The following is a 16,784-nucleotide window of genomic DNA, read 5'->3' on the forward strand; positions in this document are numbered from 1 at the left end:
TGAGAAACCTGATGTAGTGTGAGGTTTCCCTGCCCATGGCAGAGGGGCTGGAACTGGATGATCCTTGAGGTCCCTTCCAACCCTGACAATTCTATGAAATATTTTCCTACGTTATTCTAACGTCAAAACTCACTGCTATAGAACATTATGGAAGCAGAAGTATAAATAGGTCCAAGAAAACTAGATGGCATAATTGAGAAAAAACACATAAAGGTTACTGACAACAAAACATGTGGCTACAGTTTCATACCAGAGGCTGTCAGGAACAAAATGCTAGATGCTGGTAGAAAAATAACAAACCAACAACAACAAAAAACCCCAAACAAACAAAAAATCCCACCCACCACAAACCTCTTTTTCTCCCCACTACTTTTTCTCCCCAAGAGAGTCTCTGTTGACAACAATCCACAATACCCATATACAGCTAAACTCTCTTCAATAGAAAGTATCATTCTAATACTTAACTGCAACACCAGGTGGTAGAGAAATGTCTAGCTCATCTACTGCATTGAGAGCCTTGAGCATGAGAGTCCCATCTGACAATAGTTAAGGAGTAGTGCAATGCAATTTTGATTTGCTTTGTGTCCCTGCATAGCCTTGTAAAACACTCTGTGCCAGAATACAGGTGAGTTCCTTCCCTCAGACACCTTGCCCTGTAAGAAACCATGGACAATGGCAAATTTTTTCTTCCTTTCTAGAAACAACTCAAAAAAAACCCAAACAAAAACCCCAACACACAAACGGCACCATAACATTTCCCTTGTGTCTCTATTTTTCTAAAAAGTCATTTCATTATTCAAAATTCATTTAAAATTTCTGAAAAGTCCTTTTATTATTTAAAATTCACATCCCTTGTATGCTACTTGCAAAAATACTGCAAAGGGGCAACGATGAAACAAGTTCTACAAAGGCAGTTGTGAAGCAGGCAATCCAAAGCAATTGTTTATCAGGCCATACTGATCCTCCTGTTGTTAACAGGAAAAAAATTTCAGGCTTCTTTCCTCAAGATCTTCCCCAAAACTTGGGAGGAGAAAAGCATGATCCTTCTTCATAAATGCAAGCTCCTGGTTCAAAACCAAAGTGTATGTGTACATACAGGATACATTCCTGCACTGCAGCACAACTGGCTCTTTTTCACATTACAGACAGTTCCTGGAATGCTGCTGACATGAAAATGAAAGTGACAGGCAGCTCCTACTTTGTTCACATAATTTAAAGAAAAATGCAGATAATTATTTGTATGGTTAGTAAGAGTCTCCCTTCAGAAGTGCAAAACCAGCACAGGCTAGTAATTTTTCTCACTCAGTTTTGTATCAGTTTCTCAGCTGTGGCAAGAGCTGCTGATGCTGCCTAGCACAACCTTCAAAAATCTGCAGAAAAAACCTGCAAGGTACAATTGCTTTTTAAGCAGTGATACACAAGAAAGATGATCAAGTAATTAAGCCATAGGCTGGAAGCTATACATTAAAGAGTCACTGGAAATGATCTGAAGACAAATCACAGAAAGGCACTGAACTGGCTTTTGATTTTTCACAATGTTTGGTAACTGGTAAGTTTGTTCCATTTCTGAAAAATAAGTTAATACAAAATTAAAAAAAAAAACTCACTGATGTGGAAGTCTTTGCTGCACAAAAGGATGTACCTTTTCTTTAGAATAGTTTAAAACATTTGTCCATAATGAACAAAAATTCTCTTTTACATAAACAAACAGTGTTTCTTGGCCAACGGCAGCTGTCAACTCCAAAACACAGAATTAGGATGACAAGACAACCAGGCAGTCTAAGTCACTGCCATTTTATGTCAAAACAATTATTCCACCCTTTTCTACAGCTCATCATGCTTGTATGTAAATTCCCTTGCAGATATAAACCCATCACTGTCTTCATCTTCTTTATCGAATATGTCTTCAACCAAAGCATCGTGCTGGGTGTCATTTACCACTGCTCCATGCTTTTCAAATTCTTTCTTCAAGTAAATTTTCACCTATTAGACAAAAGGTGAGAATTCATGTTTTTAGGTTAATGAAAGAATTGATTACTGTAGCATAAGTGGGGGTGACTATGTAGCATTAGACAATAGACACCTTTCCTATGCCACTGCCAGAATAGTACTTGTAGATTCTGCAGCCCAGCCCTGTTCAGTAATGAAAGACTCTTTAGCAATAGAAACAACAGTTAAACTAGAAGATCAGTTGCCACATCTTTATGGCATGACTGACAAATGAGCCACAAAAACTTGTCATCTGAAGTCTACACAGTGAAGTAGAAATAGCTAGGCAAAAGTCATTACTATCAATTGGTCACAGACACAAACAGCTTTTCTTATGTCCCAGCCCTTCCCTAACAGGATCCAGTTAACCTTGTCTTTCCCTTCCCACTCTCCTATCTTGTTAGATTTGCTCACAAAAAGGGTAACCCACCCACCTCTTGCTTGGACAGCTTCCAGTCATCATTAAGATCCATCTCTTGAAAGGACTCATGAGACCTTGGTCCATTCCTGATTTCTAGAAGGTCAATGTTGAAAATCAGCGTGCTCTCAGGTGGAATTTTTCCTGCCCAAAACAGTGAACAGGGAGAAAGGTTAAAAACAGCTTCATATTCAATGCCATACAAAATCCACATGCATTGGAATAATGTTCCAGTAACCCTACTACTTTCAAAGCACCCTGCAATCTGAGCTAACAAAGAAAAGTATCTGTAACAGTGATAACTAACTATTTCAGACTACAGCCTGGACACTGAGCAGCCCTTACAGCACATATGCAACTAATTTTGATGGATACTTGAATTTTTTATTTTTTTTCCATGGCCAGAGCCAGACGAAGTGACTGTACAACCAGCCAGGTGGCCACTACTGCAACATACAGCTGAGACTGATAGGGTAGCAAGATGGGAGACTTCAGTCCTCCTGACACACCATAACCCCACCAGCCTCCAAACTCCTGGGTACCACCAGCTGACACCTTGCACCTGCTATTCTGCCAATGGAAAAAATTCATCTTGCAGAGAAAGACAAAAGGGCAGCAATGCTGTCAGTATCCCAGAGCTATTTCCAAACACACAGCAGAAATGAAGTATATAGGCCTGCTCAAAAGGCATGTTGGCATCATGCCATTTTTCATGCACATGAACAGACTGACAATTTCCTAACAGTGCCAAAGACCACCTCCCCATGCCACCACTAGGGAAGTATTTCAGTTCATCAAGCATTGGCTTTTACAGTGATGTTATACACCTTCCTGCATCAGCTGCTGCCAAAGACCTTTTAGCACACCACTTTTCTCCTTATATAGGGAGAGGTTGAATAAGAGCAAATCTATTTCTATATTGGATGGCAACACTTCAAAAAATATTCCAGTGCCTTGAGAAGACAGAGAAAAAAATGAATCCACATCTGTTTTGAAGGTGTGGTGTTAAATTAAATATACATTGAGCAGCAGTAACAAACAAGCTTGTAACGCATGAATAAATGTGCAGAAGCTTCTGGAAACGCAGAAGAGCATAGTAAGTAGCCTGCTCAAAGTTTAAAACACAGGTAATATTTCTGAGTGTTACAGAAAAAGGCATTTCAATCATCATTCAAGCAAGCAAGGTGAGAAGCTAGTGATATTATGTACATTCAGTGGATAACATGAAGAAAATGGGAGTGATGCTGTCTTCAAGGGCATCACTTGAAATTAGCATCATAATTGTGTTCATACACTTCAAAGTTTTCCTAAAGCAAGTAATTTCTTATAGCAGTTAGCAGTGTTTACCTGTCCAACCTTCTTGCACTATTCAGAGGTAAGGCTTGCAGGCCTTTGAAGCTCAACTGCAGTGCTTTGCATATTAAATCAAGGCAATTAGGCCAGTGATGACTAAAGAGCTCTGCAGCATTTAATATCTTTGGGGGAAAATCTAGGGTTGTGCCATGCATGCAGTTAACTAACTGAGCACCACAAGTTTTCTGTTCTGTTAGAAACATGATTACACACAAATCCATGCACCTCAAGGGGTGCATCCACCTGTGCTGAGAGAGCTGGCTGGTAACTGTCGCTGAGCCTCTCTCTCCATCATGGTTGAAAAGTCATGGAGAATAGGAGAGGTGCCTGACACCTGGAAGAAAGCCAATGTCACTCCAGTCTTTGAAAAAGGCAAGAAGGAAGACCCAGGCAACTACAGACCTCACCTCCATCCCTGGAAAGATGATGGAGCAGCTCGTTCTGGAGGTCATCTCTAACCACATGGAAGATAAGAGGGTCATCAGAAGTAGCCAACATGGATTTACCAAGGGGACATCTAATCTGCTTGACTAATCCCATTGTCTACCCATGGCTTCATAGAAGGCTAAGGAAGAGCCGTGGATGTCATCTACCTTGACTTCAGTAGGGCTTTTGATACTGTCTCCCATAACATCCTCATAGAAAAGCTCAGGAAATGTGGCATAGAGGGCTGGTCTGTGAGGTGGATTGCAAACTGGCTCGATAACAGTTCAGAGAGTTGTGATCAGTGGGACAGAGTCAACTTGGAGCCTTGTGGCCAGTGGTGTTCCCCAGGGATCAGCACTGGGTCCAGTTTTGTTTAATATCTTTATTAACAACTTGGATGAGGGGTTTGAATGCACCCTGAGCAAGTTTGCTGATGATACAAAACTGGGGTGGGTGGCTGACACCCTTTCTGGATGGGCTGAGAGCTGGGTGCAGGCAAACCTCATAAAGTTCAGTAAGACAAATTCAGGGTCCTGCATCTGGGGGAGGAATAACAACAGGCACCAGTACAGGTTAGGGGGTGTCCTGCTGGAAAGCAGCTCCATGCTCCATGGAGAAAATCCTAGAAGTCCTAGTGGACAGCAAGTTCTCCATGGAATAGCAATGTGCCCTTGTGGCCAAGAGGGCCAATGGGATCCTGGGGTGCATCAGTAAGTCTAGCAGGTCTAGGGAGGTTCTTCTCTTACTCTGCCCTGATGAGATCACACCTGGAATACTGTGTCCAGTTTTGGGCTCCCCAGTCCAAGAGAGACAGACCTGGAGAGAGTCCAACAGAGAGCCACGAGGATGATTAGGGGACTTGAGCATCTCCCCTGTGAAAAGAGACTGAGAGGGGATCTGATCAATGTCTATCAATATCTGAGGGGTGGGTGTCAAGTGGAGGGGGCCAAGCTCTTTTCGGTGGTGCGCAGTGATAAGGCAATAGATACAAACTTGAACATAGAAGGTTTCACTTCAACATGAGGAGAAACTTCATTACAGTGAGGGTGACAGAGCACTGGAACAGGCTGCCCAGAGAGGTTATAGAGTCTCTGTCTCTGGAAACTTTCTAAACCCACCTGGATGCATTCCTGTGTACCTACCCTAAGTGATCCTGCTTTGGCAGGGGGGTTGGACTCGATCTCTGGAGGTCCCTTCCAACCTCTGTGATTCTAATATTCTCTCTCTTGAACCCCAAACCAAGGCTTCTAGATACTGTCGAGAAAGGAGGGTATGCTATATGAATGGAGTGCTACTTAGTATGGAGTAATCCAGAGTACTACTTAGTCCTTGTTCAGCCCTGCTTGCCAGATGATGCAGACATACTAACACTTCTCTTTCCTAAAAGACTCTCAGATTAATGGGAGAGGATAGGAGCAGTAAGGATTTTATGTTCCAAAACATTTGTCCTTTCTGCTTTGAAACATTGCATTACTTTAGCTCATTGGGCTCCTCAATTCAAGAAAGATGTTGAATTGCTGGAACATGTCCAGAGAAGGGCAACAAAGCTGGGGAGGGGTCTGGAGCACAGCCCTGTGAGGAGAGGCTGAGGGAGCTGGGGGTGTTTAGCCTGGAGAAAAGGAGGCTCAGGGGAGACCTTATTGCTACAACTACCTGAAGAGAGGTTGTAGTCAGGAGGGGGTTGGTCTCTTCTCCCAGGCAACCAGCAACAGAACCAGAAGACATGGTCTCAAGCTGCAATAGGGGAGGTTGAGGCTGGATGTTAGGAAGAAATTCTTCCCAGAAAGAGAGATTGGCCATCGGAATGTGCTGCCCAGGGAGGTGGTGGAGTCACTGTCCCTGGAGGTGTTTAAAATAAGACTGGATAAGGCACTTGGTGCCATGGTTTAGTTGATGGCTAGATGGTGTTGGGTAATAGGTTGGACTTCATCTCAAGGTCTTTTCCAATCTGATTAATTCTGTGAAAAAAATTGCGATACCTGTTGTCATGACAAAATATTCCTAATAACTCCTCCAAAAAGGTTAACTAAAGCAAATCCCATAAAGTAAAAAAAGTAATCTTCCTGCATCATTCAAGGTGTCACCCATTTAACTACAAATTCCAGGTCTTAATGGGCTGGTCTCCCCATTAAAATAGGGATCTGGGCACGTTTGAAAGGAAAAACCCCAAACGCCATCAGTAGTAGATGCTTTTATCTGTCTGTACACCATTGAATACATTTTCAGTAGACATCAACATGACCAACCATGTATCTGCGTGTACCTTACTGTGGATAACAGAAATCACTGCCCAAACTGAAAATAGCTAAAAGAGGCAAAGAATTAAGTGCCCTTATATGGAGAACTAAACTATGACTTCTCACTGTATCAGCTAAGAACTAGTTGGGCAGCAGTACAGGGAGTTTCTTTGGGTTCTAAAAGAAACCTTGAAGCAAGAGTGAGGCTTGCACATGCACATTCATGAAGTATTACCACAAACACAGAAGCAACAGCCAGAAAGCCTACTGGTGCCTAAGTGACCATTTCCAGCCTGACTGTAAAAATGGGAAGGGGGAAAAAGGCACTGTGCTTTTGAGAACAGCACTAACAGAAAAGACACTCAGAACATGCAGCACCATCAATTTCTGTTCTCTTCCTGCATTCACCACATAATCATCTAATGGTTATTTCAAACAGCAAACAGATTTGCAACAAAGACCATCTGATCCATCAATTTTTCTTATGTAATGGAATCTACTTCAAAGGCTTGAAAGCTTGCTAACCTCTTAGAACAAGAATAACAGTAAAATGTACACATTAGAATTAAAATAAGTGAAGGACTTTAGGTGTTTTACCTTTCCCTTCTTTCCCATAAGCAAGAGCTGGTGGAATAGTTAGCTTCCGCTTCTCTCCCACACACATGTCCTTCAAACCTCTGTCCCAGCCTTTGATAGCTTCCTTTATGCCAAGTGTAAACCACATAGGTTGACCATTGTTATGCTTGTGACTGGAAAAGAATGGAATAAAACACAGTCTTTAGACAGTAAATTCTATAAAAGGTACAGGGAGTAGATGAAATATGCTTACAGCATAGATACTTCATTGAAAGTTCACCACTATCTGGCACCTTGGCATTCCTTAAATGAAAAGCCTAGACTTTTAAAGTCTTTACAACATATGACTTGCATGACAAGGTTCCTTAAGAAGTGGAAAGGAAAAAAATGGCACCTGCATGGTATGTTTATGACAACACCAAGCAACCTGGATTCCTGCCTTCCTTTCCCTGATCACCTATTTCAACTTTGAAACTGATCAGACTAGAAAGGCATTTCTCCTTAGAGATGTACTTTCAAGGCCCCTGCGCTTTCTTTAGTAGATTGCAAATCAAAACCCAGTTTGGTCATGATTACAATATACCCTTAAAACATGCTTAGACGAATCAGCCACATATTTTCCAAAATGCCACTAGGAAAAAAGAAATAAAGCCTACACAACAGATAGCCTAGAAAAATAGAAACAAGCGCATGCAAAACATTAAAGTTCAAAATAGGCAGGCAAGTCCCATTTTCAATTTAGCCAGGTGGCACTACTTTCACTCTACTGAGACACAGAATTTTAAAAGCTCTACACATTTAGTCACGCAGGGAAGGTGCTTAACAGAAAACAGAGCACTTACAGAAGTTAGTCACCAGCAAAAACTTTAAGAGTGTCACTAGAACTTCTTTTAGAGAGGCAGGTTAACTACAAGAGAAAATTAGCGAGATTTTAGTTTAAGTCATCTGCAAGAGCACAAGCATGCAAAATATTTTCTTATATGTATGTATGTATACATATATATGCTCCACAATTCAGATCTAGGCTACAGATACTTGAGCATTTTGCCGTCTCCCACTATTAACACTTCGTTTAGGTTTTACAGGAAAGGCAACACTATCCAGTCGTCGCAGGCTCTAGCAGACTCCCTCCAATTTCTGGCTGTTCCTCTTATTTGCATTACTGTGGCTCTGGTATGTTGATTTGTCTGGTCAGGGGCAAGCGAAGAACATGCCGTTTCAGTAATGAATAGCCGTCATTGTGCTGCCTGTTGCGGAAAGATTCTCTCTCTACCTCTATATTTTATATATATATTTTTTAAATTAGAGGCAGACTTCTCCCCTAAAAGTTTAAGAAACCAGACGAAAATTCGTGCATATAAGAAAACTTATTAAACCGCTGAGATCATACACCAAAAGGTCTGTCTAAACTGCAGAAGAGGATGCATAGCACCCACACCTTTCAGCAAATGCCACATGGCTTTACTTTTCACAGACTAAGCAGAAAACAGAAACTAAATAAGTTTTACTTTATAGCCTCCATCTGGGAAAGGGGAAGGAGATAAGCTTTACTGTTGGTGTTCATCTTAAACAACGTTGTGAATCGGTGCTTCCTAAACTGTTTAAAGATAACCCAAACTTTCTGAAAATAGGTGGTGGTGGAAAGGGTTCCACTGTCAGGTTTATTTTAATTCAAGAACAAATAAAATCTAGGGTACGCAATCCATAAACATGCATGCACTGCAACTGCTTTTCTTGCACGCATGTAAACCCAAGTTTGGGAAGTTCTACGAGGAGCAATTGCAAAAGTACAAAACCCACCACCTGCCCTCAACAAAACACTCCTCACTCATCAATCAGATGGATTTCGAGCCACTGTGAAGGGTCAAGAGTCAGGAAAGCACTGCCAGAGGAGACCACCCAGGTTAAAATTTACATAAAGATACAGCGAGAGATACAGGTGTGCTTCCCCGCGCGAGCTCACCAGCCAGCCCGCTCGACGGCGACCCGTGAGGAGCCAGCGACTTACGTGGAGTGGAACATGGAGCCGTCCTTCTCCAGGTAGCCCTCGTAATGAACCAGCATCATGTCCCCCCATTTGGTCTTCCTGTGGCACAGGAACGGCTTCTGCAGCACCTCCACCTTCACGTCGACCGCCGGGATCAACGCCGCGGCCGCGCAGCCCAGCGCCGCACTCAGCAGGGCGGTCCGCAGCGCCGCCGCCATCGCCGCCCCACAGCTGGGGCCCCGCCGGTGCCCGCGTCACCACCGCCAGATGGCCATCCCGCACCCCTCGCTTCGACCCTAGCGGGGCAACTCCTCGCCACAGCGGCCAGGGCAGAGCTCGGTGCACGAACCTGAAGCCGGCCCAGCAGACGTGGCAATGACCCTCACACCTGGCAGCGCCCGGCTTCCGACTGTCCAAGCCGGAAGCGCGCCCTCTAATTGGCTCGCTTCAGAGCGAGCCCAGAAAAAAGAGGTCTCCATTGGGACACGGCCCTGTCTATCCCTCAGTTTACCCAATCTACACAGAGCTCTGTGGGAGGGGCCTGGAGTCAATTGGGGGCCGGGCTTTGGCGCTCCAGGAAGCGAATGGTAGCGAGTGGGGGAGCCCGCGGAGCGCTCACACAATAGAGCCGGCTCTTGCCGACCGTCGATTGGGCGGTGTTCTCTCCAAAGGGCGCGTTTCGATTGGCCGCGGAAGCCCTCTTGCTTTGGGCCTTTTTCGCCTTTCTCCGCCTCCTTACTCTGGTCGGTCACGTGGACTGCGATTCCCGGAACTGTTTACGCCTCCGTAGCGCTGCGAAGTCGATCTTTGAGTGCGCGGCGACGGCGCGTTCTACGTTAGGAGCGTGGCAACTGTGGGCAGGCTCGACGGTGGAGGCCGGGCCGGGCCCGGCCAGGCGGGGCGGTGCGGGCGGTGCCCCGCTATGGCCCTGGCTGCTGACGGCACGGTTGAGCGCGGGGGGCGGCGGTGGCGGCTTGCGGTGTGACTCCGCCGGGGGGCGGCCGCGCTGCATGGGGGCGGAGGCCGGCCGTCATGGAGGGGGTGCTGTACAAGTGGACCAACTACCTGAGCGGTGAGTTGCTGCCAGTCCTTAGCGCCTGCACGGGGCGGGCGAGGGGGGGGGGAGCTCCCTGTGGAATGGGTGCCGTCATCTTCTGTAGGTATAGTTTTGTATATACTGACATGTATTTGCTGAGTCTGGATCAGCCCTGCTCCCTGACCCTGCTTTGCTCACCCTGGTTTTCCAGCTGCGCTGCCACATTGTCACAGTCCAGTGCTGGAAGACGTGCTTAACCCACCTCTGGGTGCCAGTGCTTGCCTGGGGCGCCCCTGGCCTTCCCTGGGCTTGTGAGTTGGGGGTTGGGGTTATTTTGAGTGCGTTAGGTCATTCTCGCCAGCGAACTTTGCGGTTCTGTACGGCCCCGTGAAACTTGCGTCGATTTACTCCGTCGCTTCGGGGAGTTGGGGGAATCGCAGACCTGGGAGGCAAAGGTGTCATCATTAAACCACACTTGGGGGTTTTGGGTGAAAAATGTATGGAAAAAAAAAAGGGGGGGGGGGGATGGTGGTGGTGAAAAGGGGGCTATTCTAAGCACTAGGCCCAGATTTAAGTTTATAGGTGTTCCTGTGCCGTGGAAATACTGGTGGGCTCAGAAGCACTGCAGAGGTGGGGAGAGTCCAGTGCCATCCGTGTTCCTGTGGGGTGTCGACTCTTGGACGCAGAAGAGTCACCAGGGTGACGTGTAGTCCAGGGTGCATAGATGAGGTCTTCTTACCCGGGACAGACCTCTGTGGTTTGTTGAAACAATTTCAAAACTTGATGGTCAGAGATAAATAACCACGACCTTGACATTGCCTGATGCAAGTTTTGCTCGGGAATGTTCAGGAGGGCTGCTGTCTTACTTGAATTTTTTTTCAGAGAGGCTGGAACAGCTGCACCTTTCTGGTTAGTTTAGTTGGGAAAGTGTAGAAAGCTGGAGTTAAACAAAGAAAAAGCTGAAGCACAAGCAAGCGATGGATTCATGTGGCAGGAGCTGGTGCTGGATTTGCTGGTGTGCTGGAAGACTGCTGCAGCTTTTCCTCTTTAGGTAGTAGGTGTTCTGAGAGGGGAATCAGGGAATCACAAAATGTTAGGGGCTGGAAGGGACCTTGAAAGATCACCCAGTCCAACCCCCCTGCCAGAACAGGATCACCTAGATCAGATCACACAGGAACACATCCAGGTGGGTTTTGAGTATCTCCAGAGAGGGAGACTCCACAAGCCCCTTGGGGTAGACATGGATTTTTTTTTTTTTAATTGTTTGTGAATGCTCTGGAATTATGGAGTGTGTGACAGTAGGAGTAGCCATGCTTAGCTTTTCTGTTTGGATTGCAGAACTTGGGCTGTGTTATTAGTCCTTTCCCCATAATAAAACTGTCCATGGTTCAGCTGGTCTTAAGTTTTATATGCTTGTTTTCCTTTGCATTGCTTAGATGCTGGAGTGTATTTTAAACTCCTGCACTTGTTTTCATGCTCTGAGATCTGGGGAGTGAGTGCTTGTGGGAACCGGTGTGTATGTAGATGACTGGCTGGTGATTGGCATTGTAGAATTTGACTTGAGTGTGGATGTGGTAGCATCAGCTGGACTTGTCATCTGTTTTGGTGGTACAATGAAGACTAAGAACCAGAAATACGTGAGTTCCATTAGAAGTGTTTTCCCCCTTTTTTGCTAGCCATATTGATAGGCACTTTGAACCTTCATGAAGAAGGATGATGTTTTGCAAACCTCAGTGAATGGAGACCAAAGGCATGCATGTCTTTTCTCTGGATGCCTGGCATTCACCCTAGTTGAAAACTAGATGGGATTTTATTCTCAATAGAGGGAAAATCAGCAAAGGAGGATTGAAGCATCTTTCTGGTTTCCTTGCTGAAACTTGACTCTGCTAGTAAGTGTAGTTGTCAAGGTCACTCCATGCCTTTTCTTAGTTTGTGGAAGGCCTGTATAGTGCGTGTTTAAGTAAATTTGCTGTTCTGCAAGCTAACTATGTTTACATGTGCTTTTTCTTTTGGCATAAAATAAGGACTACCTACCCTGAAACCATTAGGTTACAAGTTTTTGCAACGATGGAAAAAAGACCAAACACCTCATGCTGGAATGTGGCATTTTTCATAGCAATAGCAAAGATGTGGGCAGTGAGAGACAGGAAAGCCTCCTTTTGGGAAGGAAGAAGATTCAACAGGTCATCCATACAAGTATTCTGCTTTTCCTCTTGCTCAAGCTTAAGTAAATCTGGTGTTAATGATGTATGCAAAAAGTAAGGAAAGTGTGTGTCATCTCTATGTGTCAGTGTATGCCTGTGTTAGTAACAGTGTGATGTAAACATACACAGCAGGCATCTCATGCCCTTTCCTCCTCGTAACAAGAAACACACCTTTGTCTCATATAGACAGAGAAGAGATAAGAACACCAAAGAACAATCTTAAAACTGTAGGAAAGGAGAACTGCTTTTCCTTCTGTGAGCGAGAAGCTGGTGGCAGTTTGTTGGTAAATGAGCTTGTTCGGGGAATTTTGGGAATCTTCTGTCATCACCCTCAAGTCCATATCAGCCTATTTCCCCCTGGCCCTTGGACAGGGAGCTAGATCAGTGTTGCAAATTACGTAGTTATTGACAGCAGGCACGTTTGAGAAGTAGGAAACAAGCTTGGCTTTCTGTGAGCAAAGGGCAAAGAAAGCACACTGTGATTGGCAGCCAGTGAAAGGCAGATTAGTTTGCCTGGCTGCTTAAATAAGTTATCTTGTTTTATAGTAAATGCACTTGTTTGCTTTGTATCGATTAGGATACTTGTTTTCTGCTCAGAGATAGGGTTTTTCCTTTATTAATCCTGTACTGATCTCTACATGCAGAGGTTCCAGACAAGAATCTCTTCAGTTTAGAGAACTGAGATTTTAGAGGTTTTTCTCTCCAGTGGCTACCAGGTAGTAATTTTTCTATGTGGATTTTTGTTCATGTTCAGGTATGCGTGCACACAGGTCTAGCCTGTGAAAATGCCCTTGGAATCTTGTGTTTGCAATAAGTGTGTTCTCAGATTACTCTTGTCTATGCTTCCCTCATTAAATTGGTTAAAACCTTCAGGGAGCAGGGAACTTTGCAAGCAGAATTATTGCTGACATATGAAGTGTGATAGAGCTGTTTCACTTGGGTAAATACGTGATGCCTCTGTAAACTTCAAATTATTAATCCTCAAACCCCAGACCTGGGTGACTTAAATCATGCAGGTGTGTAAATTGGCCTCAGCTAAGCCTACAGTCAAAGCATGAAACTTGATCTTTAAAATTTCCTGCATTTCATCCTTTGTCAAAACTCTTCATCAGAGAAGGGCCACGAGGATGATCAGAGGGCTGGAGCAGATCTCCTATGGGGACAGACTGAGAGAGCTGGGGCTGTTCAGTCTGGAGAGGAGAAGGCTCTGAGGTGATCTTCTTGTGGCCTTCCAGTATCTGAAGAGGGCCTACAAGAAAGCTGGGGAGGGACTTTTTAGGGTGTCAGGGAGTGATAGGACTGGGGGGAATGGGACAAAACTAGAAATGGGTAAATTCAGATTGGATGTTAGGAAGAAGTTCTTCACATGAGGGTGGTGAGACACTGGAACAGGTTGCCCAGGGAGGTGGTGGAAGCCTCATCCCTGGAGGTGTTTAAGGCCAGGCTGGATGTGGCTGTGAGCAACCTGATGTCATGTAAGGTGACCCTGGCCATGGCAGGGGGGTTGGAACTGACTGATCCTTGAGGTCCCTTCCAACCCTAAATATTCTATGATTCAATGATCTAATGTTAGCATCTCTTGGTAAAGATTATGGAAGCTAGGAATGTGCTTGTAGTGTGGATAAAGGGAGTGCAACATTCTTCGGTGCTACACAATTTTGTAGTAAGCAGTTGGGATGATAAAAGTGTCACCCTGTACCGTACCTGTAGTTCCTTAGTCTGTTGTGCTGTCACTTCCTGTGGTCCTGGCTGAGCATATAGCTTTCTGGTGTGGATAGATAGCATCAAAGCCAGATCTTGGCTGTGGTGCTGTTACAAAACTGGTCTAGAACCAAGGAATGCTGCTTGCAGGGTAAAGAAAGAAGGGAGCGGAGGTGAACTGCAGGTGAGGGCTACTCTTTGCTATTAGGAAACTGCCTCTTGCAACATGCTCCAACTGAGCTCAAGCTGCAGTTCATGCTCTGTTTTTAAACCTACTGATGAATAAAAGAAAGTTTGCCTTGTAGAAACGATCTGCGATTCTGATTTTTCTACCAGGGAGATGTAGCATGGAGTTGGGGAATACCTTCCTTCAGTGGTGTCTGTGAGAGCTTGGTGCTTTAAAGTGATTTTTTTACTTTTTTTTTTTTCCTGCTGATATTCAATTCACCTCATATCTTCAGCGTAGACATGCCTTACCTGGGATCACTGGCCTCAGGCAGGGTTGCAGCTAGTGGTATGTATTAGCCTTTGGCTTGGGGATCAAAGGCAACTTTGTCATTAGAAAGACAGATGCTGACTGCCTTCACTGACCTGCCTGATACTTGGTTACTTCCTCTGTGAAATGGCTTTGATTGCTTTTTTTTTTTCCTTTTTTCATGGAGCTAATCTTTTACTGCTATTTAATTGTGGCAAGTAACTCTAAGCCTAACCGATTCATCTTCCTCAAGCCACGACACCTTTGCATTCATGTCATCACTTAGTGACGTTGCATCATGCCACATACCATAGTTGTCTCTCTATATATCTTCATGCATGTAATCATCCACCCTCGTTTTATTGCTGTACTCTGTATTATTTTCAGTTTCTCCTCAGATGACAAGAGCCAGCACCCAGCAGTAAATTTCAGCTTTCACACAACTTTTAAGTCACTCTCGTCTCTAATAATTCAGAATTCTTTTACAAACCTGGGAGGCAAGCTCAAGAAAGTGTGAAAGAGCATTAGTTTTTGTAGGTTGGATCCCGATGCACATGATCTTGCTTAGAGTGAGTCTTTGGTTTGGGTAGTCTAAGAAATCTGACCTTTCAGAAGGGGAGAGCTGTATACTTCCAGTTGATACTAGGCTCTGGAAATAAGGTCTTCTGTTTTCAAGGGTGGAGGAAGTAATTGAAAACTTCACACTTGGATAAACATTTAGTTCCAAAAAGCTTTTGTTTATAATTTTTTCCCTTCTTTTTAACATCTGGGCATAGTCGAAGTTCTGACTGTTTAAAATGAGTTAATGGCTTTTGTGGAGGTGGACCTAGACAGCTGAGGTCTGTGTTGCCTTCAGGGCAGTCGTCTGCCCAGTGTTACTGATGGTAGCTGTTCTCAGATTCTAGGCATTGTTTTAGATGGATGACCGAGTTTCACCCAGTCCTGGCTATGCTTCAGGGATGCTTCAGGGGCTAGTTACTTGATTCTGTCTGGATTTTGTATAAATACATTTGTGTGGTTTGACCTTTCTCTGTCTTCCCTTCCCCTTGTTTTTCTTTATGCAGCAGTCTTGCTTTCGTCATACCTTTCTGGAATTGAATAATGTGCTTGCAGCAGCAAAGTTTGAGGCTTCAGGAATGGAAATCAGAGTCCTCTCTCCTCTGTAGGTGTTGGAGCAATGCTGCAGAGCCTACAGGGCACAGTGTTCCCTGCCAGGTATGCTGCAGTACTGGTGCCTCTGCATTCAGTCCTTCTGCACTGAAATAAATAAGTGATCACAGGGAATAGCTGGGTAAGACTGAAGCAAGAGGTGTGGCAGAGTGATGGTGAAGAGATGCCACCGTGTAATGTGTGATGAGTGTTTACATACTTGTTGGCTCAGTCTGGCCTGATAACCACCCCAGGGATCAGAGAGAGGAGCTGCCGGTTTGCTGGGACTGGGAAGTATAAACAGAGGAGAGAAACTCCCCGGAGCTTTGAGTGACTCGAATTAGTGTGTCTGAGCAGTGGCCTGGATTATTGGACTTTTGCCTTCCTCACTCACCACAGTCCCCTCTCTGCCCTTCATCCTTTCACTGTGTCCCCTTCAAAAATGCCTGACTGCTGGTACATTGTGCTCTCTGTGCCTTGGACGGTTACTGGCATAAAATCGTTTGCAAATAAACCCAGTTGCCCTTAGACAGCAGAATGCTTTTTCAGTGCTGCTAGAGCAGCCTTAACAATTGTAATGGAAGTGAGGGTGGATTTTATGAGACCCCTTAGAGAAAAGTAGTTTGGGAGAACCTCACACTGTTAAAGCTGATTCCAGCTGTTGCTTGCTTCGCTTAAACCTCTGGTGTCCCTCAAACAAATGCTTAAAAAAATGATACTGTTGTTGAAGTGCTGAATCTGTTGACTTTGTTACTTTTAGGGGCTTTTGGTATTGATTCCTGCTTTTAATATGCACATCACCAGAGTAAAATTGCAATATGAGCATTTCTAGAAGCCTCTCTCTAAGTGAGAGGATAATGGCTCAGAGGAGAGACATGGATTTTCATACACTCTTACCTATCTTTCTGCCATCCCTCACGGATAAAGACTGGATTTTTATCTGTCAAATTGTTTCACTATAGAATTAAGGCTGCGAAAGGTGTTCCAGTGCCTGGGACTGCTCTTCCCAAAATACTGGATAGCCTTAGGAGGCTGTGTGGAAAAAGCAGGCAGCAGTTTTGGGTGCAAATTGCTTATGTCAAGGTAACCCTTTAACTGTATTACTTCTGTTTGTTGCATAAGAAAGGAGGAAACTTTGGAGTTTGGTATGTGTAAGATGCTCTTTTGCTAAATGCTCTACCTGACTGACAGTGACTGACAGCATGAAACAAGTGGCCACGTGAACTGAACTTA

The 16,784-nt window shown here is 44.6% G+C and overlaps 2 protein-coding genes across 2 annotated transcripts in view; one reads left to right on the forward strand and one right to left on the reverse strand.

The window, feature by feature from the left end:
* Window positions 1-1,608: 1,608 nt before the first annotated feature.
* Window positions 1,609-9,204, reverse strand: FKBP14 (FKBP prolyl isomerase 14). The gene is made up of 4 exons (XM_054384702.1): window positions 9,008-9,204; window positions 7,021-7,172; window positions 2,424-2,551; window positions 1,609-1,983 (listed from the first exon to the last, which is right to left on the reverse strand). The coding sequence occupies exons 1-4, from the start codon at window positions 9,202-9,204 to the stop codon at window positions 1,825-1,827; spliced, it is 636 nt and encodes a 211-aa protein (XP_054240677.1). The 3' UTR covers window positions 1,609-1,824.
* Window positions 9,205-10,018: 814 nt separating this feature from the next.
* Window positions 10,019-16,784, forward strand: part of PLEKHA8 (pleckstrin homology domain containing A8) — a 31,111-nt gene continuing 24,345 nt past the window's right edge. The window contains exon 1 of the mRNA XM_054384839.1: window positions 10,019-10,058. Within this exon, the coding sequence (XP_054240814.1) occupies window positions 10,019-10,058 (40 nt within the window). The remainder of the gene's footprint in view (window positions 10,059-16,784) is intronic.

The sequence above is a fragment of the Indicator indicator genome, chromosome 11 (assembly GCF_027791375.1).
Source record: "Indicator indicator isolate 239-I01 chromosome 11, UM_Iind_1.1, whole genome shotgun sequence".
Lineage (NCBI taxonomy): Eukaryota > Metazoa > Chordata > Aves > Piciformes > Indicatoridae > Indicator > Indicator indicator.